Here is a 25137-nt window from a genome sequence, read left to right on the forward strand (position 1 = left end):
TTTGCCGCTCTGAAGATGATTTTACTTCACTGCGCAATCTCACTAAAAACGCTAGCGGTGACCAGCGGCAAGCCGATATATCGATCACTCCACCGCTTTGCCGCGGCGGCAGTACCGCTGGGAGTTGAATTCAAGTCAACTCGGAGCGGTGCCGCTCTGACGTATGAGAACAAAATATGATTTTGGAGCGGCAAGAGTAGCTTTCAGAGTCATGCCGCTGTCGCTCAGCGGTGTGCCGCTCCGCTTGCAGAAAAGTACAAGCGGCATGATGAAGCGTCATGCCGCTCAGCGGCAAGCGGCAGAAAGTATGAAACCAACATTACTTTTCTTAAGATTTACTACATTTTCAAGACTGCGCACGTGACATGCATTACAGCGTGTGAAATTTAGTCGTCTAGTGTAAGATTTTCGATTTTGGTAAGCCCAAACTTCGCCTGAACTTTGGGCGTCATTTGTTTAGCTTTTCAAAGTAATGTAATTCGCTAATGAAAGTTTTTCCCAACTTTCAAAAGGTTTTTCGAAAATAATTTCGGTTTTGATTGCACCATTTTGCATTTTCAGACTTCCAATTTTTCCAACATTAACGTAAGAATGTACCCATGGTTATTTCTGTTGGTTGTATTCAAAATAAAGTACTCAGTTGGACATTTTGACAGTCGCAAGTGAAAAATGGTGAAATGAAAATAGATATGAAGAGGTTTGTTGCAAAACCCCTTACATCCACTTTTGACTTTTTGAGAAAAACAGATTTTTTTAAGTGTGCAAGTATTACTTGCTCGATTTGATTCAATTTGGGTTTGGATAAAGTGTTGATGAAATGAAACTAAAAGAATAAGTTTGGTACGATTTTCAAGCCTTTCTATTTATTTTATTATTTCTTTTATGTTGCGCCTTTTGTGGATATAAGGGCTTTTGCAACATAATAAATTTACCCCTTTTCTAGAAACCACCTTTGCAATCAAATTTGAGCCCATTTGTTTGCACTACTTTATGTAACTTGACTAACCCAGCAAACACAAAACGTTTTCGACATAATTCGCAAAAGGTTATCAGAAAACGTTTAAATGTCGGGTTATATAAAGGGTATATTAAGAATATAAAACGTTTTCATAACCTTAAGAAACATTTGTTGATAATCTACTGCTCAGCAAACAAAAATGTTTTACAGAAAACGTTTAAATGTCGGGTTATATAAAGGGTATAAAAACGTTTTAATAACATTCCAAAAACATTCTTGAAAACTTGATACAAAACATTCTAAACAGAATGTTTTGGGGTTGAAAAAAATATTTTGCGAACAATGTTTGCCCAAAATATTTTCAATAACGTTTTAAAAACGTTTTCATGACCTTATTGTTATTAAAAGGTTTTGAAAAAAACATTTTAAGAACATTTCTGTGTTTGCTGGGTTCAAATATTTTAACATAAATGTTATTTAAGTATTGACACAATATTTGGCAAAAATGTTTGCAAAAATAGTTTACAATAACATTTTTTGAAAACATTTAAAAATATGGTTGTAGTGTGTTTTCATACAAAACGTTTTAAAAACTTTATCATGACCTTTATATAACTCGATATATTAATGTTATTAAAACGTTTTTACCTAAACCAAAAGCCAAAATATAACCTATTTAAAACGTTTTTAAAATGTTTTTGTGTTTGCTGGGAATGCTTCCAAAATCAAAAAGAAAAATTGAAATATCTCATTTACTTTTTTAATTATGAATTTTTAATTAAATCCGGCAAAATGCCATTTTGAGCATTTCCGAAGCTACAATTTTTGTTAATTGCGATGACTTTTTTCAAACATAGTGACCCTAAAACAGTTCCTTTTGGTTTTAATAGTTAAAGAACATTCAAGGCTACTATTATACATCAAAAAACATTTCTTTCAATTCAGATTTCAGTTCAGATTTCCAGAAATTCCCTAAGATTTTTCCGAACGGGAAATATACGATATCACCGGGAGGGAAGGTGGTATGAAGGTCAAACAACCACAAAAATGTGTATTTTTACCTACTCTATAATGTCATGTCAATAACTCAATTTCAGCCAAAAGTGGATGTAAGGGGTTTTGCAAGAGAGCTCTTCATATTTTGACAATAATATATAGAGTTGGAAAAATCTAGTTCGAAACGCTACAAAGTTAACACCAAAAAAGCTCACGGACGACGTTCAGGTCTGTAAAAATCAGAATTCTTACACTAAAAGACACAATTTCATGCCTAATTTTAACACCTGGATTTTTTAAAGTATATCAAAACACGATAATTTTATCTGATTATAAAAAAAAAAAAAAATTGTTTTTATTTAACTGTGAAAATTGATTTCAAAGCAAAAAGGCGTATCTTAGAATTGTGCTGATTTTAACATACCAGATGCGATCGACTAGTATCCGGCTAGTATCGTACTAGTATACAGGATGGTCAGCAGTGCCGCCGACAAGGGGGGTTAAGGGGGTGCATTACCCCCGGGCCCGGGTCCTAGGCGCCCGTAAAAATTAAGAAAACATACATTAATGGGCCCATTAAAGCAAAGAAAAGACACCTCATTGGGCCCGTAAAAAAGGGGCTCCGTGCGTTCATTTTACCCCGTAATGGCTCTCGGCGGCACTGGTAGTCGGTATACGTCCTGAGTAATAAGTGAAGATTACGCTTCAGGCAGCACCAACCTGGTGTATTTTTTCTCGGATTGTCTCGTTCTTGACAAGCGCTTCCAAATTGTTGGCCAATATCATCCATGGCTGAAAATATTCAGGTAGATCCGTCTGTGGGTGATAAACAAACAAACAAACAAAATAAGTTTTAAATAAGTGTTTACAGTTTCCTATTAAGTTTATATTGTTTCAGTTGCGCATGCAATGTCTATTCATGCATCATGATGTATGGAACAAACCAACATTTTTGCAAGCTTGATACCACATAATCAAAATAAAAATCATCCTTTGATTAACTTTAACACCTCTGATGTTTGAAAAAGTCAATGCTATGTTCGTTCACCGACATGACCATAAAAGAGCTGTACAGTATTGTAACATGAAAACTGGGAGGGGATTATGAGAATATTTATGAGGGCGGTAGACCATGTTTACGTTAACTAGTAACAAACGCACGGCGCATGCGCGGGCCGGGAAATTCAGTTTTGGTTTTGAAACGTAAACAAAGCCGAATATCAAAACAACTCCGTGCAGAAAATCACTTCTTTTTATAAAACTAAGCAAAATTACAACAATTACTTCAGGGAATATAAACACCAAAGTCATATCTACCACATATGTCAAAAAGAAGTTGAAAATTCATCAGATAAGCGAGAAAGGGTCGAATTTTCGGTCAAAAATTTTTCGAAAAAAATCATATTTTTTTTTTCTTATTCTTGGCCATAACAAAATTCCCGTACACCACCAATTTCACGATTTTTGTCCTCAAAAATTGGCTGAGTAATCATCATAGTGTTTTCAAGTCAATTCCCCGGGAGACGGAGAAACGGACATATAGAAAAAAAGATATTTAATTTTATTTTATTTAATCTACAAATTGACACCTGAGTCGGGGCGTTGCAAACGTGTCATATACGGTGAATATGTGTGTACGTGTGTAGGGACCGAGTCTACAGCAAGCTTGAACTTCCCGGCTCGCGCATGCGCCCTGCGTTTGTTACTAGTTAATGTTTACGGATGGGCAGAAACCTATCAAACCAGTGCTGGGGCCACAACATGTAAATGAACGGCCTAAATAGTAAAGCAGACGAAACACAAGATGTAGAATGTTCACAGTTCTTCTTCTTATTTTCTGTTTCTTTTCATCACTAGTTCATTCGCTTTCATAAACAACAATCGCTGTTTACACACATAGTCATAGTCAATATACTAAGTTAATACAATGCTTTTGCGTGGTTTTACGTGCAGTAATGTGGTACCTATATGGCAAGGCATTTATATAATAAGCTTACAAAGAACAGCACTAAATGCCTCTCTATTAATTAGACCTAAAAGGGTAAAGGAGACGATCCTGTATAAACAAAATCGGAGTGCCCATCTCTCTTTCATTGGCGATTGTAATTTTGCTATATGTAGGGGGATCGCTACACCGACGCTACAGCTAGCGAGTCTGTTACCTTCCCAGCATTTAAGAATGCCGGTACCCATTTATACACCTGGGTGGAGATGAAGAATCGAGATAAAGTGCCTTACTCAAGGGCACAACACGATGGTGTCACCGGGGCTCGAACTCGCAACCTTCCGATTATGAATCGGAACCCGTTCCGTTCGGCCACCGTCATGACCGTGCTCATTAATTTACTAATTACTAATTTCTCACAAAACAAATCATAAAATAAAAGAAAAGTGAGAAATGTACATGGTGATAATACACAAAACTAAAAGGAAATATATCAGGGTCAAATTAAAATAAAAAGAATGAGATATTTTGTCACAAGAATGATGGGCGTAGTGGTATGGCGTTGTTGTTTCTGGATGCCGGACGCTTAATTTCTTTCTGCAACCATAATGGGCCGCAATATATCACTAACCGCATCGTCCGAGGCAAGGTTCATTATTGTCAGGGTTAGGGGTTAGGGTTAGGGTCTTATGGTTAGGGGTTAGGGTTAGGGTTAGGGTTAGGGGTTAGGGTTAGGGTTAGGGTTAGGGTTAGGGTTAGGGTTTAGGGTTTAGGGTTAGGGTTAGTGTTTAGGGTTAGTGTTAGGGTAAGGGTTAGGGTTAGGGTTAGGGTTAGGGTTAGGGTTAGGGTTAGGGTTAGGGTTAGGGATTAGGGTTAGGGTTAGGATTATATTCATATTTATTAGTACTAATATACTAGTAATAGTATATTGTGTGTATGCACTTTATTCCGTAATCAATAAGTATCATAAACAAACACCTTTCTGGCACAACGAATCATAGCACAGTCGTGTAGGCATTAGACTATGGATACATAGGTTGTGGGTTCGAACCCCAGGTAAACCTTTGTATAATTTTAATTCTATCGATTTCTTTTTATTTTATTAAGTAAGAGGAAATAATAATGGTAATAAACTCGTGTTATATCTAGCCTCATATGCCTATAATTACATGTATGTACTACGTGTTATCGCATTGCGGCCCATTATGGTTGCAGAAAGAAATAACGCATGCCGGACCATAATACAACGTATTGGCTTGCAAATTTTGCTAATTATTCACGTTTACGCTGAAAATGTTCTCCTTTTCTCACATAGATGCATCAAGGGGACGATATTTGACATTGTATGTAAGTTTGAAGACAATCTGTATCATAAACCGATAGGGTTACCCCCCTTTAATAATAATATTATTTATGACGTTGTGTACACATTTCTCTATGTGTATGCGCACCTTTATTTATTTATTTATTTATTTATTTATTTATTTATTTATTTATTTATTTATTTATTTATATATTTATTTATTTATTTATTTATTTATTTATTTATTTATTTATTTATTTATTTATTTATTTATTTATTAACTTACTTTATTTATTTATTGGGGTGTTTGTTGGGTTATATAAATCAAGGTGCGTGGAGGAGGAAACTATTTTATTCGGGCCTATTGATAGGGAGTGTTCAATAATACCATGATGAGGGGCTGGAAAATATGTAGGGTCATACCATTTTTGGAGTTCTGAATAGGGGGGTGTTTTGGGTGTATGAACAGGGGTGTAAAAACCTTATAAAATAGCCTGACATTTTGACGCGCATATATTCCAGTAAAACCAAAACAAAAGTACATGACGGGAGGGCGAGTTAGCGCAGCGGTAATTCCCCTCGCTTTGCACCACTGAGGTCCCGGGTTCAAGCCCCGGCGCGGCCCAAGGACTCATGTGCACTTGGTTTATCCCGATTCCATGCTCGCTCTCGCAGGTTTTCTCCGGGATCTCCGGTTTCCTCCTGTATCGCAAAAATCGGTGATTAGTTGTTTGGTTATCAAAACTTCCTTCACCCAATGGAATTTGGGGAGCTGCACAGAAATTGATGGATGTTACAATCTAAATGCGGATAGGTGTGCGCCGTTCGGCAGCAACCTAGTTGATGCGATCTGATTGTGATGATTCACCATTGCAGCGAAATTACAGCGCTTTGAGTCCTCTAAGATCGGGAGAAAGGCGCTTTATAAATCCAAAATTTATCATTTATAAAATTTATATGATAATGGTATTTGATCAGCTACTTGATCTATTTTGATAAATCATTCAATCCACTGTCAGATATATCGATGTATGCAGTGTTAAAGATTGTCTTGTCTATAACTTCATTTTGAGCTATACGTCAGTTCCTTCTAAAAAAGCTGCAAAATCTTAATTCTTCTTTAGTGTCAACAGTTTACATTTTATTATCACTGTATTTTGATCATTATATATTTCTTTACTGTTAAATCATGTGGCATTCCCATCATAGGCAGCGAAATGGGGGAATGGGGATACACCCCCCCCTATTTTTTTCCATGGGGGACATCCCCCTAAAAAAGAAAAAAATAAAGCAATAATATTGTCCTGAGCATCTTCTTTTTAGCACGTCGAAAGGCACCGCGAAGTGAACTGACCCATCAAATAGCTAATTACACCTTCATTTCGGACTAAAATAGTCTAAAATTTAGGTCCCAGTAAAACCAGAACAAAATATATCCGTCTCGACCCCCCCCCCCCCATTGTTAATGCTTCTGCTGTCACGGATTCATATCATAAATGGACGGTTTATCAATACTGGGTTGCATGTTTATGAGCTACTTTACAAAATGACAAAACATTGCCACAATTCCACATCTTTTAATTCACAAGTTTTAGTTAGTATCATTAATATGTTTCCTCTGTCCTTTGATGCAGAACGGTACATTATAAAGGGGAGGGTCAAAATATTTGTGTATCTAATATGTGACTGGACGCGGCGAATCAGCCGTAAAGTCGGCCCGGTCAATTTTGTTTTATTTCGTGTTTAGAAACTAGTATACCATAAGCTTTAAAATGGTATATCATTTGACTTCAAACGATATCCAAAAGCGGGGTTATGATTTGTTGAACTCTGTTCCTTCGACAAAATTGTATTTTTTATCGGTTCTACATGTGCCTCTTTTTCTACATTTCTGGTAATAAATATCCAACAGTCATAATTGGCGGTCATTTCAAATCATCCCCAAGTCAACGAGGTTCAGAAATATCCTCTCATTGTTCATTGTTGATTATACATACCTAGACAAAATACAATGCTTTGTTATCTACCACTTGAACAGGATTTAGCCAAAGCAAACAAAGACAAGAACTATTCTATAGAAATAGGTAGAAGCTTATTATCCTCTTCAGCAGTAGTATTATTGATTGATTTAAACAGCGTTTGATAAGATACTTGTCGCAACGAATTGATACACCTATGAATACGTCCTTCACATACATTTTACACTTTAACTCAGAATACAATTTGCCGAGTTTACGGCTGATTCGCCGCGTCCACTCACATATGAGCTGAGGGGGTCAAAAAGTTCTATTAAGAGGGGGGGGGGGTCAAAGAAGTTTTGGGTTCACGAAGGGGGGTAAAAATGTAAACGTGGAAAAAAAGTATTCCAAACCCCCACCAAAGTATTTCTGAATACTCCATTATTTATTTAGAGCAAGTTTATGTCATTATGAAATACATTCACCGCCAGCCGTTTTTATTGTATATATATACAGTTTCATTATAGCATTTACATTAGGCCTAGGCCTACGTACAGAATAAAATACGAACTTACCAGCGGATCTTCAAGTAGAAATCCAAATTTTCTCGACACATGATAATCTTCCAGTCGTGGAACATTACCAACATCAGAAGCCATGATACATATATTTTTGTTCTGTGCAAGTTTAAATATTGTTCTCGTTTTAGCTGCTGTTGTTTTGATATTATTCTATGACCTAGCTCAATCCGTGCCATCGTTCTTGGTGCAAACACCAATATCGCTGATATTGTTGAAAAGGTCAAAGTCACGTTCATGCAGATATTGTGTATACACATATTTTTATTTTCCGTTTGTTTGCTTTAGACGGTGCAATAAATTATAATAATATTATCATTGGTATATTTGCAAAAACGGTTCTGTAAAAAAGTTGGGGTCAACAATATAAATTTCCGGGCAAAAATTACCGAATAGGGTGCAAATCGATCTATTGAAGCACAATTTTTGACCAAGATGTAGGTTTTAAAAGTCAAAACCTCAATTAGTGTTTCTTACAATATTTTTTTCAAATTTAATGTCATTAAATGAAAGAGCACACTTATATTGTCCATATACACTAGCTTCATTTCAATGAGCAATGGCCAATACTCTTTAAATTGCAAATCTTGTGCAAAAGGTTACTATTTTCGCCTGTTTTGTCACACGGTTGTAAATTCAATGGACTATGACTTCGCTAAAGTACGCTTACAAATCGATATGATACCAGTGTCTATTGATTGTACAAACCCAGTGTCTGAAAGTTGTACAAAAAATTGGGGTCAAATATCATTTAGGGGTCCTTTCCTAATTTTATATTAGTGGTGGTGCAATAAGTATGTGTACCCCCGGGGTGGTGAATTCTCAAAATGGTCTTCCAAAATCTCTTGCCCCCCCCCCCCTTTGGCCGTGCTAAAAAATCTGTTTCCCCTTTTGATGTAACAAAACATCTTTGCCCCCCCCCCCTACACATGCAAGATTTTTGGGAACCTGAATGTAAAACCTTATATTGTCTTATCATATAATGCGACCGCAGCGATCAAGAAATTTTGCATTTTTGAACATGTTCCTAACGTTTTCCTATACCATTCGGCGTAATATAGAAACGGTGCCCAAAATATCTGTGCCAAAAATTGCTTGATCCCCCCCCCTTTCGACCTGCCAAAAATGCTTCCCCCATTTTGCCCTGCCAAAAATCTTTGCCTCCCCTATAATTCACCACCCCGGGGGTACACCTAATTATTGCACCACCTCTTATATTCAGTGTACTAAAGGAGTGTTCAGATATACTTTGGTGGGGGATCTGGAATCTGGAACTCCCCCCCTCTTCATGAACCCAAACCTTTTTGACCCCCTCCCCGCCCTCTTAATGGACCTAAAACTTTTGACCCCCCCATCATATTAGCTACAAAACTACCTTCCTTAATGATTTAAAGAGCACTTGGACCAGAAGGTACTGACACTCAAAAATTAAGTTATATACAAGGCATAATATCCCAGCAAACACAAAAACGTTTTAAAAACGTTTTAAATAAGTTATATTTTGGCTTTTGGTTTAGGTAAAAACGTTTTAATAACATTAAAATGTCGGGTTATATAAAGGTCATGATAACGTTTTAAAACGTTTTGTATGAAAACACACTACAACAATATTTTTAAATGTTTTCAAAAAATGTTATTGTAAACTATTTTTGCAAACATTTTTGCCAAATATTGTGTCAATACTTAAATAACATTATGTTAAAATATTTGAACCCAGGAAACACAGAAATGTTCTTAAAATGGTTTTTTTTCAAAACCTTTTAATAACATTTAAATGTCGGGTTATATAAAGGTCATGAAAACGTTTTTAAAACGTTATTGAAAATATTTTGGGCAAACATTTTTCGCAAAATATTTTTCAACCCCAAAATAACATTCTGTTTAGAATGTTTTGTATCAAGTTTTCAAGAATGTTTTTGGAATGTTAATAAAACGTATTTATACCCTTTATATAACCCGACATTTAAACGTTTTCTGTAAACATTTTTGTTTGCTGAGCAGTAGATTATCAAAAAATGTTTTTTAAGGTTATGAAAACGTTTTATACTCTTAATATACCCTTTATATAACCCGACATTTAAACGTTTTCTGACAACCTTTTATATCCTTTTGCGAATTATGTCGAAAACGTTTTGTGTTTGCTGGGATATCCCTTACTGTGGAGTATTGAATGATTTACCCTTATCTGCCATGTACTTTTGTTCTGGTTGTACTGGAACATATGCGCGTGCAAAACTGTTTACCCCCCCCATTCAGAACTCCAACAATTGTATGACCCCTACATATTTTCTAGCCCCCCCCAAATGTATTTCTGAACAAACAAAAAACCCACATCAATGTAAATGACAACTACCAGGGTTGAAGCAACAGGCATTGGTCAAGGGTCTTTCTTTGGTCATTTTTGCAATAAAATACATGTAAAGAAAGGCTAATGACATTGTCTAAGTCTGCTCTCTGAGCACAATAATCTCTAGTGTCTCTAGAATATTCTAAGTCGAAAAAAACTTAGTCTTAGTCATACAAAAAGATGGGTTCGGCTGGATTGGTTTCTGTTTTGTTTTCTCAGTCAAGAAGACCCGCGTTTTTGGTGGTATCTCTCAAGTTCTTCAGGAAATCCATTGTTTCTAGAAATAGGAAACAATGATGATAATGCACGAATATGTCTATATAATGGTTATAAAGTAAAGATACATGCACAATGATTTGTTTTATTTTTTATAAATGGGGAAATTTATACCAGGGACTTTATCTGAATATGAACGTTGTGACACATTTGACTTATATGTTGCATATAATCCAAAACCTGAACCAAAACTATTCCACTGTCTTGCTTTCTCGGACAGATCTCGGTCTCAAGCTAAGATCATTTTGTTAGAAAGCTATATCATTTAGGAAAGTGGTTCGGGAATAATATTCGTTTGTAAAAAATAAAATACAAAGAGAAACACATCAATAAAAGAAGGCAAGAAAACCACAATGCGCATGCTCTGGAGCAGTTCAAATATTAACATGCAATATTCCCCTCCGCATAAGATCGAGTTAAGATTATAGACAGCACTAGGTGAACGAACGTAAACGTTAAATGTCAATTACCATGATTACGAGTGGAAATTTATAATGAGAATTATTTCATAAGCAATGAGAATTGGACAAAACTATATATAAGATCGGAAAATGTTCTCACTTCAAATGAGAAAATTTCCCATTCTCATAGTTTTGTCCAATTCTCATCGTTCTTGAAAGCATTCTTGTTTTAAATTTCCACTAGTCACTATAATTGACCGAATTAAAAAGACTAGTTAGCAATCAATCACGCCGCGACTTTGTCCTGACGTCAGACGCAAACTAGTCTTTTTAATTCGGTCTTCAATTACAGTCAATGGCTATTTAGGCCTTTGGGTTTGAAATCTTCAGGCCCTCGTCAATTTTTACGAACCGACTTCTTACAGTAAATATTAATGTTACACTGGTCCACTTTCTGTGACACTTTGTAGGACTTCAGAGCCACATATCAATAACAAATAATACCATGGTTTGATGGTAAAGTCAGCAATGAGACCGTCTTGCTGACCTTGGTGACAAAATCTAACGGGCAATGCGGGTCCATAGGGTAGCGTATTGGCGGATCCTTTCCTTTCATTTCCTTTCTAGTACTTCCTATAGCAGCTCATTTGAGCTAAACTGGAAGTCCTCTGGAACTTAGAGGAGGTGATTATACAGATATCAGAACCGGGGATGGTCCCCCTTCTCTTTTCGAATTAACGGGCTTTTGGCCCCAGGGCCCCCTCTTTATTTCGAACACTATTAGGGAAAGACAGAGATATTTCTGTATCAGATCCTGACCAAAATTAGCCTTTCAGAACAATCGTAAATAAGTAAACAAAATCAGCATGACGTTATATAGCATAACTGCGGGTTGGGTTTTAAGGTTTGGGTGAAGTTTTAGGATGAGAGTTATTTACCATTAAGAAATGTCCTTGTAGGGTTATGATTGGGATGACTGGGGTGGTACCCACTTCTCAAAATGTTGCTACAAAATGATAAACGTATCCCTTTATACTCACCAGTGCCTTGCCGCAAATGTGAACCAGCGTTTGGAAACTTGGGATTATCTTCTCTTTTTCCAGCAAAGATGATCAGATATCTGAGAAAAACAACAAACAAATTATGTAACAAAATGAAATAATGACCTTATGAGACACCAAATTCCTATATAAACTGGCCTCAAAAAGAAACTTATAATTTTTCACAAGGTCATATCTCAAAATCCTGTCTATAAAAATGAACAAAAATTACAGTGCATTTTGCTGTCGTGTCAGTTGAACGACTGTTTAGTTACTGACCAGTGTTTAGAGTAGAGTATTGAAGTAATCCTGTGTGCAATTTTTGTTCATTTTTATGGAAAGGATTTTAAGATATGATCTTGTGAAAAATTATAAGTTTCTTTTTGAGGCCAGTTATTAATGAAGATACGGTGTAACTTGTCACGGGTTCTTCGGATATTTAGGCCAGTAAATGTGGCATTTTCTAAGGAATTAACTGCAACAGAATTTTTTTCACCGCAATGCATTTCCTTGAGGTCCCCAGAGTACAATACTAAAAGTCCCAAAATATCCAAGTATAGGATAGGTGCCTAATTTGCATAAATCCAAAATGGCCGCCACAATTTCAGAAAAATCTACATTTTGATCTTCACTTCTGAATGAAGATATAATTGCGTTAATGGTAATTATAATTGCGTTAATGGTAATTATAAGCAATTAATTTCTTCCTTCACAAAAATACAGCTTTGAATGTGCTGGAGTATGATATAATGCTTAGAGTGCTCGCCGTTTGAGGTCTCGGGCGCGGTTCAATTTCCGGTGGCGGAGTCTTACTGGCAAAAATGATTTATTTAGAATTGGGCTCCGTAATGCAAACTGACATGGCGTTATCGCACAATGTTTTTATACTCTTTTACGCTTCCAATGACAGGATGTTTCTAAAATCAGAGCAAACTGTAAATTGCAGAGGAACTGCGATCAAGGAACCAATCATTACCCTACCTTACGACCATTTGAATATGACATGACCGGAACTGCGTCAGGGCTTCCAGGCATCCATTGTACAATTGCTGCAGCTCCTTGTTTTTACCGCTTTGAACTGAAAATAGTTTGAATATTGTTATACAAATTATGATCACGATGCAAATTCTGGCAACATACCGGTTGTATCAAATGATTGGTAGCTTTAATGTCTAATGAAACACCTGCATCTTCCAAATTCGAGATGTTGTTGAAATATAAAGTAATAATGGTGGTGATGATAATGATGTTGATGATGATGATGATGATGAAGATGATGATGAAGATGATGATGATGATGATGATGATGAAATTATTGAAATATAAAGTAATAACGTAAAACACAAAATACTGACATACCGTAAGTCTTAATCGATGGTCCATGCCACAGTGCAATGATGAAATCACGGTGAGATGGGGGCATGTATCCACGAAACTTTTCTATTTCTGTTTCTGAAACATTGAGAGAAGCGACCAATACAGAATTTGTGGTGTAAACAACCAATATAATACGGTGTACACAAAATGAACTCAAAGGAGCTTAACAATTTTCTCACTCATCATTGCAAAACCTTAGTAACACCCTTAATCCCCACCCACCCCTCCACCAGCACACCGCACGTAACCACATTATGCTTACTTTCTGTTCCAGGATCTATGCCCAAAGCTGCATCAAAACTTTGAATCGTAGAACTTGGTGCTTCACTTCCCCCAATAAACTGTGGAAATAAATAAAAACATACAAGAGGATGGAAGAAATCTACAAATATTATGGTTCGTCACTACGTGAGGATTTATTTTTGACTGGGAGTTATTAATTGAATACCTAAATTTGTTTTTAAAACATGGCAACATTTTCAAATGTAACGATACTTTTTGTGAGGAGTTTGTGCAAATTGTCTACAACCCCTTGTCCAATTATGTAGTAGCTACTAAAGAAATAAAGTGGCTCTGAAAAGAGCCGTTATACAATTCAAGACGGAATGACGTCCTGCAACTTGACCGGCAATGCCATATTGCGCAGGTCAGCAACCAATCACGCCGCGCCTTTGCCCTGATGTCAGACGCAAACTAATATCAGTATCGCTTTTTAAATTTATTTTCAACATTTTGCATTGGGAGGGCAGTTTTATTAGCCGCAACTTGCCTGTTTTGGTTCAGGGCTCACACCTTCATATATCAGTCCTCCGAGACCCTTGTTTTTAAACGCAACACTATTAAAACTGTAATAATTAAAGAAGAAGTAAAATGTTCAATTAACCACAAAGCCAATGTAATACTGTTCTTTACGGCTAAGGAATAACACTTTGTCATCCATAGTTCGGTTAAATACACAATTTCATAGACCAAACTATATATAAGACGTGAATAAGGATATTTCACTATTTCATTATTTCATTCATATTTTGGATTAATTTAGAAGTGTGAACTGACACTTTAAAATCATAATCTACAATGCAAATATTCTGAAAGAAAAACCCCTTGTTCTGATATTTCAAAAATTAGGCTAAGTATTTTGGACCTTATTTAAATACGTATATATTATCATCGATTATCATAATTATAGTCAATATATTTTTTTAATTATTAAATACCCTTTTCGTTTTCCGGTCAGTCCACGCTGCAAAAAACGATTTGGCGAAATTTTGCCCAACGTTGTGAACATATGCATATACCAACTGTTGGGTTATCCCAACCGCCCAACTTTATATTCGCTCGCCTTACCTTCATCAATCCTGATTCATGTAATTCCCAATGATGGGCTTTGATCAATGTCATAAATTCCATATTAATTGTGGAATATTATTTTAGCAACAAATTAATAAATGATTTCAATGATTTCGACCAACTTGTTTTTGCTCTTTCACGTTGTCATACTTTACCTGTGAAAGTACGGCCAAATCACTTTGTAAAACACTTCAGGTGTACATTGCTCTGTAAAACCAATTATTATTATTATTATTATAAGCATTGATAAAGATAGCTGGTAGCTATCGAAACGTCTGCAGTCTGCACGTAAGTGTTTTAACTTCGACTATTATATGAAATATAACACAGAATTTTATAGTAATTTGGTTGGGATACACCACAGATATTGGACTAAAACACAACAATGGCCGACTCTTCACAGGAAGTGGGATTATCATCAATACGCACTCCTGGCATCCGGATAAATGTGATATACAGTGCGAGCAGACGGTTTGGTGCGCGTGTATACACTTGCTAGTACGGATACGGATCCCACTCTCACGAGGAGTCGGCCACTAAAAAAACCATTTGACCATTTGATCTTTGTTGTTCCCCATTACGGATTAATGCGCAATATGGATAAAAAGGTCCAGTGGAAAGATTGAATTAAGTTTTAACACTTTGATATGATGGGAGACTGTTCTTTGATGGAAGACTGTTCTTCTCCCGTCTAAAATACTACATGTAGCGTGAACGACTAATAGTCCCTCTCTTCTAAATCAAATAGAGATGAGATGTGTTTCAAACACGTTTTGCCTAAAACATTAAAGCCATATTATAACATTTGCTGATGAGAACACCCTCAAAATTATTTTAAATTCTGGTTTTTACACGATTGTAATGTACTTTAGTCAATAAAGATACTCTGCAAAAATCAAAACTTTAGGTGCTGTAGTTTTGTCAAAATCAGAGATTTTGAATAAAACGACGGAACCGGCGTTTTATTATTACGATAATAACCGTATTACCACCGCAGGAGTAACATGCATGGGCGCTAGTAGTAAATTCCAATTTTACAAAATCAGAGATTTTGAATAAAACGACGGAACCGGCGTTTTATTATTACGATAATAACCGTATTACCACCGCAGGAGTAACATGCATGGGCGCTAGTAGTAAATTCCAATTTTCTATGCTTTACCTCACTTGTTCGGCTCAAAATCAAAATTGGACATATCTGACAGTAAAAGCTAACATTTTATGGAAAATAAATACTAATCTATTTTTTACAGAAATGTTGTAATATGGCTTTAATTGAATGTTATTTGGATATTTATATCAATTGAATGTTACAAACACGAGACTTACCGTACATTCGACTCAAAGTCTTCGTCATATTTTGCAAGGACAGCTCCATTGTTTTTAATGATTCTGCTAATTTCTCCGGATCATTATTCTTAACAGCCTGCGAATTACCAACAACAACACATTACAACTAAGTAACTACACGAAACAGGTGAAATGGAATTTTCTCTTCTGTTCTATTTCACCATCTTGTGAATTGAAATGCCGTACAATTTGAACAATCTTAGTTTGAAGTGGTTGAAGATGATTAAACTTATAACTAAATAAATGTTAGTAAGGTAAATCAAGGAGGGAGCTGGAATATATTTAAAACAAATTTGGTTTATTGAATAAACCAAGTTCGTTTTAAATATAATAATAAACTTATAACTATATTTTTTTCTGTTTGTTTTATACTTATATCTCATAAGAGATACAAGACGGGAACAATATTGGCTTATATTTTGTGTATAATTTTCTGCGATTTCTCAATTTTGCGACGCGCTCTGACATAATTACGCCATAGCGATATCGTGTAGGGAATGTTTGTACTTATTTTGGTATCACTTGAAGAAGATACCTAATAGCTACCCATTGCTATCAAATATAATAGTATAGGACAGAAAATTTGGAGTTTCCAGCTATATTATACAATGAGATCAACCTGATTTGTATAGCTAAGTATACGATTCGTCTTTTGGTCAAATTCATTAATCGCACTTAGGCGCGATTCGTCCAAATCACAATTTCAATATCTACGTCGGGAAGTAAGATTTATCATTAATTTTAGTGGAAATGAAAGATCGCCTAAACATAATCACAAGCATACATTTGCTCAAAATGCTTGATTCATAATTCACCAATTCATAACGATATAAGGCATAATGTTGTGATTTCCAGAGTGTTCCTTCTGTAAAGGTTAGCAACTATTTTAAACTGTTGCAATATGGTAGTTCACAGCATCTTGCGAATGGTAGTGAGCTTTGGTAAATATTGCAGTGATCATTTCATAGCGAGCGTGTAGAAGAATTAAAATATCAGGTATACTTTTGTATGACCGGTGGTGCTTGAACTATGTTATAAAGAGGGCTGAAACAACATCACCTTTATAAAACGTACATAAGTTTTCAAAGTATATGATTTGTAGAATGAACTTCTGCAAAACATCAAGGTGTTATTTTTCAATAATGCGAGGGTCATTCAAAAAGTTCTACCTCCATCGTCATATCTCTCATCGTTATCGTATGTGCCAGGAATTTGAAATTAGGCATGATTATACTCTTAAATCTTGGCTACAAAATAAAAATTATATGAGTAAAATGTCATTTTTGGTTGTTAAGATATATTGGTTAAAGCCACTACAGATTTGGTACGTCGGTAACGGTCTGAAAAGAAAGGCCAATTTTGATTAAAAATGTAGGCCACATCCGGGGGCCACATCTATGTGGAAATCATTACAGATTTATTTCTGAGAATAAGCCCTCCTTGGGGGGGGGTCAAATTTCTGAACGGCTTGCGAAAAGTGCAATTGCTTGCTCTGCCCTCTCGGCATATTTATCCTGAGTAAGCAGCTGGACAACTGCATCTTAAAAATATTTTATGGAGAATAGCCAAAGCTACAATAAGATGCTTACTAAACATTTGGCTTCAGTTTTTAACCGTTTCCGACGTACCAAATCTGCATTCGCTTTAACCAATATATCTAAACAACCAAAAATCACATTTTCATCAAATAACCTTCATTTTGTAGTGTAAGGGTATAATCATGGGTAATTTTAATATCCTGACACGTACGATAACAGAGATATGATGATGGAGGTAGAACTTTTTGAATGACCCTCGTATATTGATTTAGATAATGAAAATCTATCTTTTTAGCTGCCTCGACCAACAAAATACTTAGTCAATCCTTAATCAGTTTACTCCCCGGTCCGGGAACTTAGAACGCGTCACTGACCTGCTGAGCATCCACCATGGCTCCCAATCCTGGTCCGGAATCCATTTCAATGGCAACATAGACCATGAACAACCAGCTAAAATCATTGCCACCAGTCAGTGTAATGATGCCCTCTAAATTTCTACGGAACAGAATAACACATAAAAAAGAATGAGTGGATTTTCGACTGCAAAGGATTTGAGCTTATTTTTTCTTTCCTTTATTTACGAAACTCCACCCATATTTCATTAATATATTTTGAGCTGATACATTTTTACAAAGAACATCTTTTATCAAATTATTTAAATATTCAAACATGTATATATATAAGTACAACTAACTGTAGGTGGGACATACAGACCTACAAAATAAAGCAACATTTCAGCCGTTCAACTGATTTTATACAATATAAATGACTTGACTTTTTTTCTAAATGTGCTACCAAAAATACATACATTTTAAGTTAAGATTGGTGACAGATATATCGTTGACTTACTCGAGATCTGAAGCTTTAGTAGGATCTTTCCTTTTCCAATTCGCTAGCCCATACGCCATGTTAGTGGGGCATGGTTGTGTACCAAGATGCTCACATATCCCTGCCAATGGAACTGCAACTTGTTTGGGAAGAACCTTTAAAATTCAAGACACCAACCTCAAAATGTAAGGTGCAATTAAAGAACTCTTTGTAATGTATTTTAATTTTAATGGTATAATGTCAAAATAAATTGTCACATAATATTTAAGTATAAACGACTTACAGCGGGTACACCATCTTCACCAAACACCCAGACATATGCCTGCATCATGAAACTCAACGCAATTTGAGCTAATCGTCGTTCTTTGTGGTTAGCTAGACCATGGAAGAAAGAGATGAGAAGGAACCACAACGACTTCGATCGGCCAAGTTTTAATCCGCTTATCTATTGACGAATGAAAAGAAAAGCTATCAATGGTACTTCCTTTCATGTATAATCCATTTACCGCGATCGATGCTTGGCGATATCATTACTGGAAAAAATGTATAACAAACCCATCCACGAACAACCAAACGCTACCCAGAAGTAAGATTATGGAATTTCACTGATTCTCTGAACATGTATAGTAGCTTTGTTTTGGGATCTACAGTCAAACTGTTTTCTTGATCGTGTTGTGTAGAAAATGTCCTATAAAACATCGAAAAGGTAATCAAAATCGGCCGTTTTTTTGCTGAGTTTCATCTTTAGCAAATAAGGTAAGATTTTGGTGACTTTTTCGATGAAAAATAGATGTAAAATGTTCTTAAATAATGCACAATGTTCCGGTTGAGTCCGGTACATAAAACCTGTTTAATTTAATAGTTTATATGTGTATAATCGTAACTAGCTAACTCGTTTTAGTGCCAAAGACTGCCAACTCTGAGAAAAAAGTCATCAAAGTTCGGGAAAATTGGGCAAAATGGAAGAAAAAGATGTAGGCCATCAATGACCGATGATCACGTCACCAGAGAAAATCCTATAGGGTGCTTGCACGGAAGGTCATTAGTTCAAATCATCCTTCACACACGCTCCAGAAGACATGCAAATACATGGAATACAATACCAATCACCTATTTAACGCGGGGTATTGATCAAAGTAAATCCTCATGAATAACAATGCCAACTAAATGTCGGTAAAGGGAGTGGACAAAGTGAATGCGTTCGTTGTGGTTCCTTCTTATCTCTTTCTTCCATGGCTAGACGAGTGTGGTCCAAAAGTGGCATCTACGAGTAGGAGAACAAAATATATTTCAGTAATATATTAAAGTACTCTTTGTAATATAGCTAGACGAGTGTGGTCCAAAAGTAGCATCTATGAGTAAAAGAAGAACAATCTTATGGTGGTCGATTTACATTTTTTGTTAAAGATTTACTACATTTTCAAGCCTGTGTACGTAACATGCATTACAGTGTTTCTTTCAAATGCGCCAATCAATTCCCTTCCTTCGATTTTGCGCAAAGATTGCGATCTCATGCAGTTCCAGCCACTGTGAGTCCTAGTTTGACTTGGCAGACTCAGTGTGTGATTTTACATACTTTTTCACTTATTTGAATTTCGGCAGCTACCTTATCTTTTCAGTTTTAGTTCATGGAATGATTACAGGCCTGCTATCACGCACCTGTATCATCTATTATCCGTAACATTCCATGAATTTGTTCTGATCTTATAACAACCCTTCTTACATGTACCTTTAAGCATGTATAAAACTTATACATGTTATGGCATATCAACGCTGCTATAGTTTCTGAAATGTGTGTACATCATCATTTATCGGGCATATCTAAGCATCATCTTTTGTAGTTTTTGGGGCATCCTCCCCCCATATTCATCCGGCTAGTATCGTACTAATTTAGTATATAGGGTGGTCAGTGGCGTTCTGAGTGTATGTCCTGAGTAAAAAGTGAACATTATGCTTCAGGCAGTACCAACCTGGTGTATTTTTTCTCGGATTGTCTCGTTCTTGACAAGCTCTTCCAAATTTTTGGCCAATCTCATCCATGGCTGAAAATATTCAGGCAGATCCGTCTGTGAGTGATAAACCAACAAACAAACAAACAAACAAATAAGTTTTAAATAAGTGTTTACAGTTTGCTATTAAATTTATATTGTTTCAGTTGCGCTTGGAATGTCTATTCATGCATCATGATGTATGGAACAATCCAACATTTTTGCAAGCTTGATACCAAATAATCAAAATTAAAATCATCATTTGATTGACTTTAACGCCTCTGATGTTTGAAAAAGTCAATGCTATGTTCGTTCACCGGGATGACGGGAGTTAATTTTTCTAATTGGCTCCCCAAAATATCCCTCCCTTTCGGTCATTTCAAATGTTTAGTTTTAGTTTTGGTTTTGGTTTTGGTCACGTGGTTTCCTATTATCCTGCCTAACCACTTGACTCACACGATATCGAATTCTTTGTTTCTACCTTTTGTTAAAAACTTAACATTTTTATCAGGCAGATTCGGTTTTCGTTTCAGTTTCTTATAAGTGGTGTGAAGAAGAAAATTAATTGGTTTGAAGTATGCAAAATAAATGTTTAAATTTCGCAGTGCAATATTCACGAGGAGAGAAATCGAGCATGGCAATCTACATTGAAAGACGTGGTTTACAAAATCGAATGCCATGGCTATTTTAGCTGTGAAAATATATAGACCATCGAAATATTTGCATTCGACATTAATACAAAAGGGGCGACTATTGTAATTGTATAGGTGTTATAAACAAAATCGATTCATGTCCTTATTCCCAAGGAGTTTATATAGGAAGGAGAGGAAATAGATTATGTAACGCTTAGTGTTCCTTTGTGCCAATTGGAGTTCCCGACACGCTATTCATCGAGAGGTGCCTTTTGTTCGAGACAAAGGGCTTCCGCCATTAAATCGGTAACTGACCTGACCAGCGTATTAACGCTATAATAGGCAGGCTACTGTCAATAAGTGATGAAACGAAAGTCACGTAAAAGCGCCTATACGAACGAGAGGTACCTTTTGTACTAGTCCATCCCAAGGGTGTGCGTGAGTTGTCGCATGCACACAAAACAGAGGTTCACCTACAATACAAACCTATTGCAGCGCCCTAATTGGTTTGGGCGCTCATTTGATTATACTCAGTGAACACGCTTTGCTCTACCATTTCGCTACGGACAGTTCAGCAGCATAGGCAAAGTGTGCGCTCTGTGTGGCGGATATAAGAATCTACACAAGCAAATTGTCTACATTGTTTGCCAATAGGTCTACAGATAAGGATTTGAAGTAATTATGATATCACTCCTACTGTAGTATTTTTAAGGACATTAGCCGCGGTCCACATCGTGTTTTATTATGTATAGGCCTACCATAGTAATTTACATGAGAATCGCGTATATAGGAGTCTATCCTGGACCTCAAATGTGATATATTTGCTGATAACTCGAGAAGCATATAGCCATACTATTTCTGAATCAATCAATAAAGCAAAGCAAATTATACTTGTAGGCCTATAATACTATATTAAATATAATTGTGGACCAACCGATACAGCTCGATACGCCCAATGTATGAATAAAAGCACCTAACAATAAAGTCGCCCAATTGAACAGTTGTAGGTGTCGATCGCACGACTTCATTAATATTGATTGGCAACATTTTCCAATATGTCAGCGCTCAAATCGGACACAATAGAACAATAGACTATTCAGTGCGTTGAATATGCCACCTTCGACAGAGAGCATCAACTGTCGTCAGCGGAGATAGATTTCCGATATCAATCATGATAATAATTATGTTAGCACAATTAGGCTATTGTATACTTCTGAATATACCCTATACTGTGTCCTCCCAGCATAATAGTGTTATGATTGCAGACCAGATCTGTTCTACTTTTTAATCCCTTGATTTTTGGTTTCTGAACAAAAGAAACCAAAACTAATGATTTGAAATTAGGGTTTGTATCTTTGCGCTCCGACTTTCGACGTGGCAACACATCTTTAACATGCCGCTGAGTTTGGGAAACCCAGTTTAAATCCATAACAATTTTGCAATATGGAAAAGTTGCCCCAAAATTCTGTCTTTTAACCTGCCAAAAAATGCTGTCCCTCTGCTCAACCCCTCCACCCTCGGGAAATGAGCATTGTGTACAACCCAGTGCACACGTCAGGTGCGGATTCAGGATTTTGAAAAGGGGGACTTCTGAAGGGAATCCCCCTCCGAAGTGAGAAACTTTTTGGTATTATTATCATCATCATCATCATCATCATCATCATCATCATCATCATCATCATCATCATCATCATCATCATCATCATCATCATCATCATCATCATCATCATTATTATTCATCATTATTATTATTATTATTATTATTATTATTATTATTATTATTATTATTATTATTTATTGTCAGTAAACATGTTGTATAGTATTATTTGTACTACACATGCAGAATAGTACATATTTGTACCCAATAAACATCTAACAAAAAGTAATTTTGTAGTTTTTGCATAATGTATTAGTAAGTTTAGTTCTCTGTTCAGCGCATTGAGGCCTGGCATAATGCGCTTTATAAATTTCTTTATTTATTTATTTAATTACCCCCCCTTATTCCTAAACGGTTAATTTTATGCCAAATTTGGAATAAGCAGTCGAAGCAGAATTTATTTCTGCGCATTATGACACCTCATTTGTAGCAACTGGGTTTTTAGAACACAGTATTGCCACGTTGAATTTATCAGTTGTGTGTTTGGTCTAGGCAAGTTACAAATTTTTCGGTCCCATGTCGCAGCGTACATTTAAATGAAAGTAACTCAAGATGTGTTTGCTGGGTGCAAATATTTTAAGATAATGTTATTTAAGTGTTGACAAAATATTTGGCAAAACATGTTTGCAAAAGGTTTACAATAACATTTTGAACACATTTTAAAAATATTGCTGTAGTGCGTTTTCATAAAAAACGTTTTCATGACCTTTATATAACCCGACATTTTAAAGTTATAAAACTTTTTACCTGAACCAAAATCTTCATGTTTCAATTTGACATTAAGTGAATAATGATCACTGATGTGAATAATGACAATTGTTTACTGATTATCGCATGTTTTGATTCCCCCCACCCCCCAAATGCATGAAACAAAAAATAATAATCCAATGAGAGCTGGTAAGATTTTCTTCAATGGATACTGAATACAAATTGCTGCAACTTTCAAGTCTTGGGTTCATTCAAATCAAATTAATTAAAATTTTACATAATTTGGTAAATATTATATAACTCTGAGGTAAATTTAACTTCAATATTATTACGTTATGTAAAAAAGAAATCCATTTGAATCCGCACCTTGACTCAACTATGTTGAACTTTTTATTTATTTATTTATTTATTTATTTATTTATTTATTTATTTATTTATTTATCTATTTATTTATTTATTTATTTTTATTTATTTATTTATTTATTTATTTATTTATTTTTTATTTTTTTTTATTTATTTATTTATTTATTTATTTATTTATTTATTTATTTCTTGGGTGTTTGTTTATTTACGTGTTTGTTTGTTGGGTTAATATAAATCAAGGTGCGTGCAGAAATGGAAATATTTTTATATTTAGGCCTATTTATTTATTTAGAGCTAGTGTCATTAGGCCGTGTAAAATTAATATTTTGGTTCTCGTCCCCTCCCTCCTCAATTTCTGGGATTTGTCAGATTTTTTTATTTTTTTTAGATTTTTCAATTTTTTAGACTTTGGAATGATTTATGAAATCTTCATACATATAAATAAGTTTATTAGAGAACAAGCATCACTTCCAAGTCTTTTTGTGGTACTCTAGGGGTTTATCCTCAGAATCTCACATTTGAAAAAAAAAAAAAAAAAAAAGGGCCTCATCGTTTCCTCGAGCACTGTTGGAGAAGACCGAAAACTACTGACAATGCTAATTTTACATTGAAAAAAAAAACAAACAAAAAACACCTCCCTCCCTCATCAATTCATGAAAATCCTCTGGACGAGAACCAAAACATTAATTTTATACGGCCTTAATATATAGACCTTCACACATAATTATTATAAAGAGATGATGTACATTCACCGTCAGACGTTTTATTGTATGCCTAGTATTGAATGATAAATATTTTGATACATGCCGTTTCATTATTGTACATAACATTTACAATACGTACAGAATAAAATACTAACTTACCAGCGGATCTTCAAGTAGAAATCCAAGTTTTCTCGACACATGATAATCTTCAAGTCGTGGAACATCACCAACATCAGAAGCCATGGTATAATATTTTGTTCACTGCAGGTTTATAAACGTTGTTCTCGTTTTAGCTGCTGTTTTTTATATTATTCTATGACCTAGCTCAATCCGTGACATCGGTCTTGGTGCAAACACCAATATCGCTGATATTGTTGAAAAGGTCAAAGTCACGGTCATCATCGGTCAGCAGGCAGGTATTGTGTATACACATTTTATTTTCGTTTGTTTGCTTTCTATTATATTTAGGGACGGTGCAATAAATTATAATAATCAACGGGTCGCCCTAGAACTACAAGGGGGTGTGTTTTTAACCTACCCTCTCCCCTCCCCCCCAAGATTTTGTAAAAAAACGACGCATTTACACGATCGCCCATCGATCCTTTGCGCTCATTCTAGTGATAATGTTTTTTACCCCAGCACCTTACCCGGTGGTAGGACCGGCCGCGATTTTTTTTTCCACGACAAGGATGCGTATAGTAATCTCTTATACAGTTATATATATACGCTCTGCACAGTTAAGTTATTGTATGCGTAAGTATAGTATTTGTACAAGAGACTACAACTTAAAAGGGTGACGGGCTTAATATTTTCCTACGCGCTGTTTTGTTTTGCTTTGCT

At 35.6% G+C, this 25137-nt stretch overlaps 3 protein-coding genes and 1 long non-coding RNA gene across 5 annotated transcripts in view; all 4 read right to left on the bottom strand.

Moving 5' to 3' along the window:
• Window positions 1-8018, bottom strand: part of LOC140164233 (indoleamine 2,3-dioxygenase 2-like) — a 46035-nt gene extending 38017 nt beyond the window's left edge. Inside the window, exons 1-2 of one of the 2 annotated variants that reach the window (XM_072187492.1) lie at window positions 7736-8018; window positions 2675-2770 (exon numbers count right to left, since the gene is read on the bottom strand). In XM_072187492.1, the coding sequence (XP_072043593.1) occupies window positions 2675-2770; window positions 7736-7819 (180 nt within the window). In that variant the 5' untranslated portion in view covers window positions 7820-8018. The remainder of the gene's footprint in view (window positions 1-2674; window positions 2771-7735) is intronic. The other variant, XM_072187491.1, reaches the window with a different exon arrangement.
• A 2040-nt stretch (window positions 8019-10058) lies between these two features.
• LOC140164442 (indoleamine 2,3-dioxygenase 1-like) lies at window positions 10059-13816 on the bottom strand. The gene is made up of 6 exons (XM_072187724.1): window positions 13805-13816; window positions 13442-13520; window positions 13162-13254; window positions 12784-12880; window positions 11803-11882; window positions 10059-10362 (listed from the first exon to the last, which is right to left on the bottom strand). Exons 1-6 carry the CDS (start codon window positions 13814-13816, stop codon window positions 10301-10303), a joined length of 423 nt encoding a protein of 140 aa, XP_072043825.1. The 3' UTR covers window positions 10059-10300.
• A 117-nt stretch (window positions 13817-13933) lies between these two features.
• LOC140164449 (indoleamine 2,3-dioxygenase 2-like) lies at window positions 13934-18620 on the bottom strand. The gene is made up of 6 exons (XM_072187731.1): window positions 18529-18620; window positions 18267-18400; window positions 17792-17912; window positions 15859-15955; window positions 14685-14736; window positions 13934-14024 (listed from the first exon to the last, which is right to left on the bottom strand). The coding sequence occupies exons 1-6, from the start codon at window positions 18574-18576 to the stop codon at window positions 13934-13936; spliced, it is 543 nt and encodes a 180-aa protein (XP_072043832.1). The 5' UTR covers window positions 18577-18620.
• An 860-nt stretch (window positions 18621-19480) lies between these two features.
• Window positions 19481-24567, bottom strand: LOC140163898 (uncharacterized). Its single transcript, XR_011860426.1, has 3 exons — window positions 24457-24567; window positions 20216-20311; window positions 19481-19509 (listed from the first exon to the last, which is right to left on the bottom strand). It is a non-coding gene; the product is annotated as an uncharacterized lncRNA (long non-coding RNA).
• Between the last annotated feature and the right edge of the window lie 570 nt (window positions 24568-25137).

This window comes from Amphiura filiformis, chromosome 11 (genome assembly GCF_039555335.1).
Source record: "Amphiura filiformis chromosome 11, Afil_fr2py, whole genome shotgun sequence".
Lineage (NCBI taxonomy): Eukaryota > Metazoa > Echinodermata > Ophiuroidea > Amphilepidida > Amphiuridae > Amphiura > Amphiura filiformis.

Bases quoted from the DNA above. Each gene is read 5' to 3' on its own strand.
- LOC140164442 (XM_072187724.1), bottom strand. The intron at 13,255-13,441 runs GTAAGCATAATG...TCAATGTTTCAG, and splicing joins CATAGATCCTGGAACAGAAA to AAACAGAAATAGAAAAGTTT. The intron at 12,881-13,161 runs GTATGTCAGTAT...AACTATTTTCAG, and splicing joins ACCATCGATTAAGACTTACG to TTCAAAGCGGTAAAAACAAG.
- LOC140164449 (XM_072187731.1), bottom strand. From the start codon at position 18,576: ATGATGCAGGCATATGTCTGGGTGTTTGGTGAAGATGGTGTACCCGCT. The intron at 18,401-18,528 runs GTAAGTCGTTTA...TGAATTTTAAAG, and splicing joins GTGAAGATGGTGTACCCGCT to GTTCTTCCCAAACAAGTTGC. The intron at 15,956-17,791 runs GTCAGTGACGCG...GGTAATTCGCAG, and splicing joins CCATGGTGGATGCTCAGCAG to GCTGTTAAGAATAATGATCC.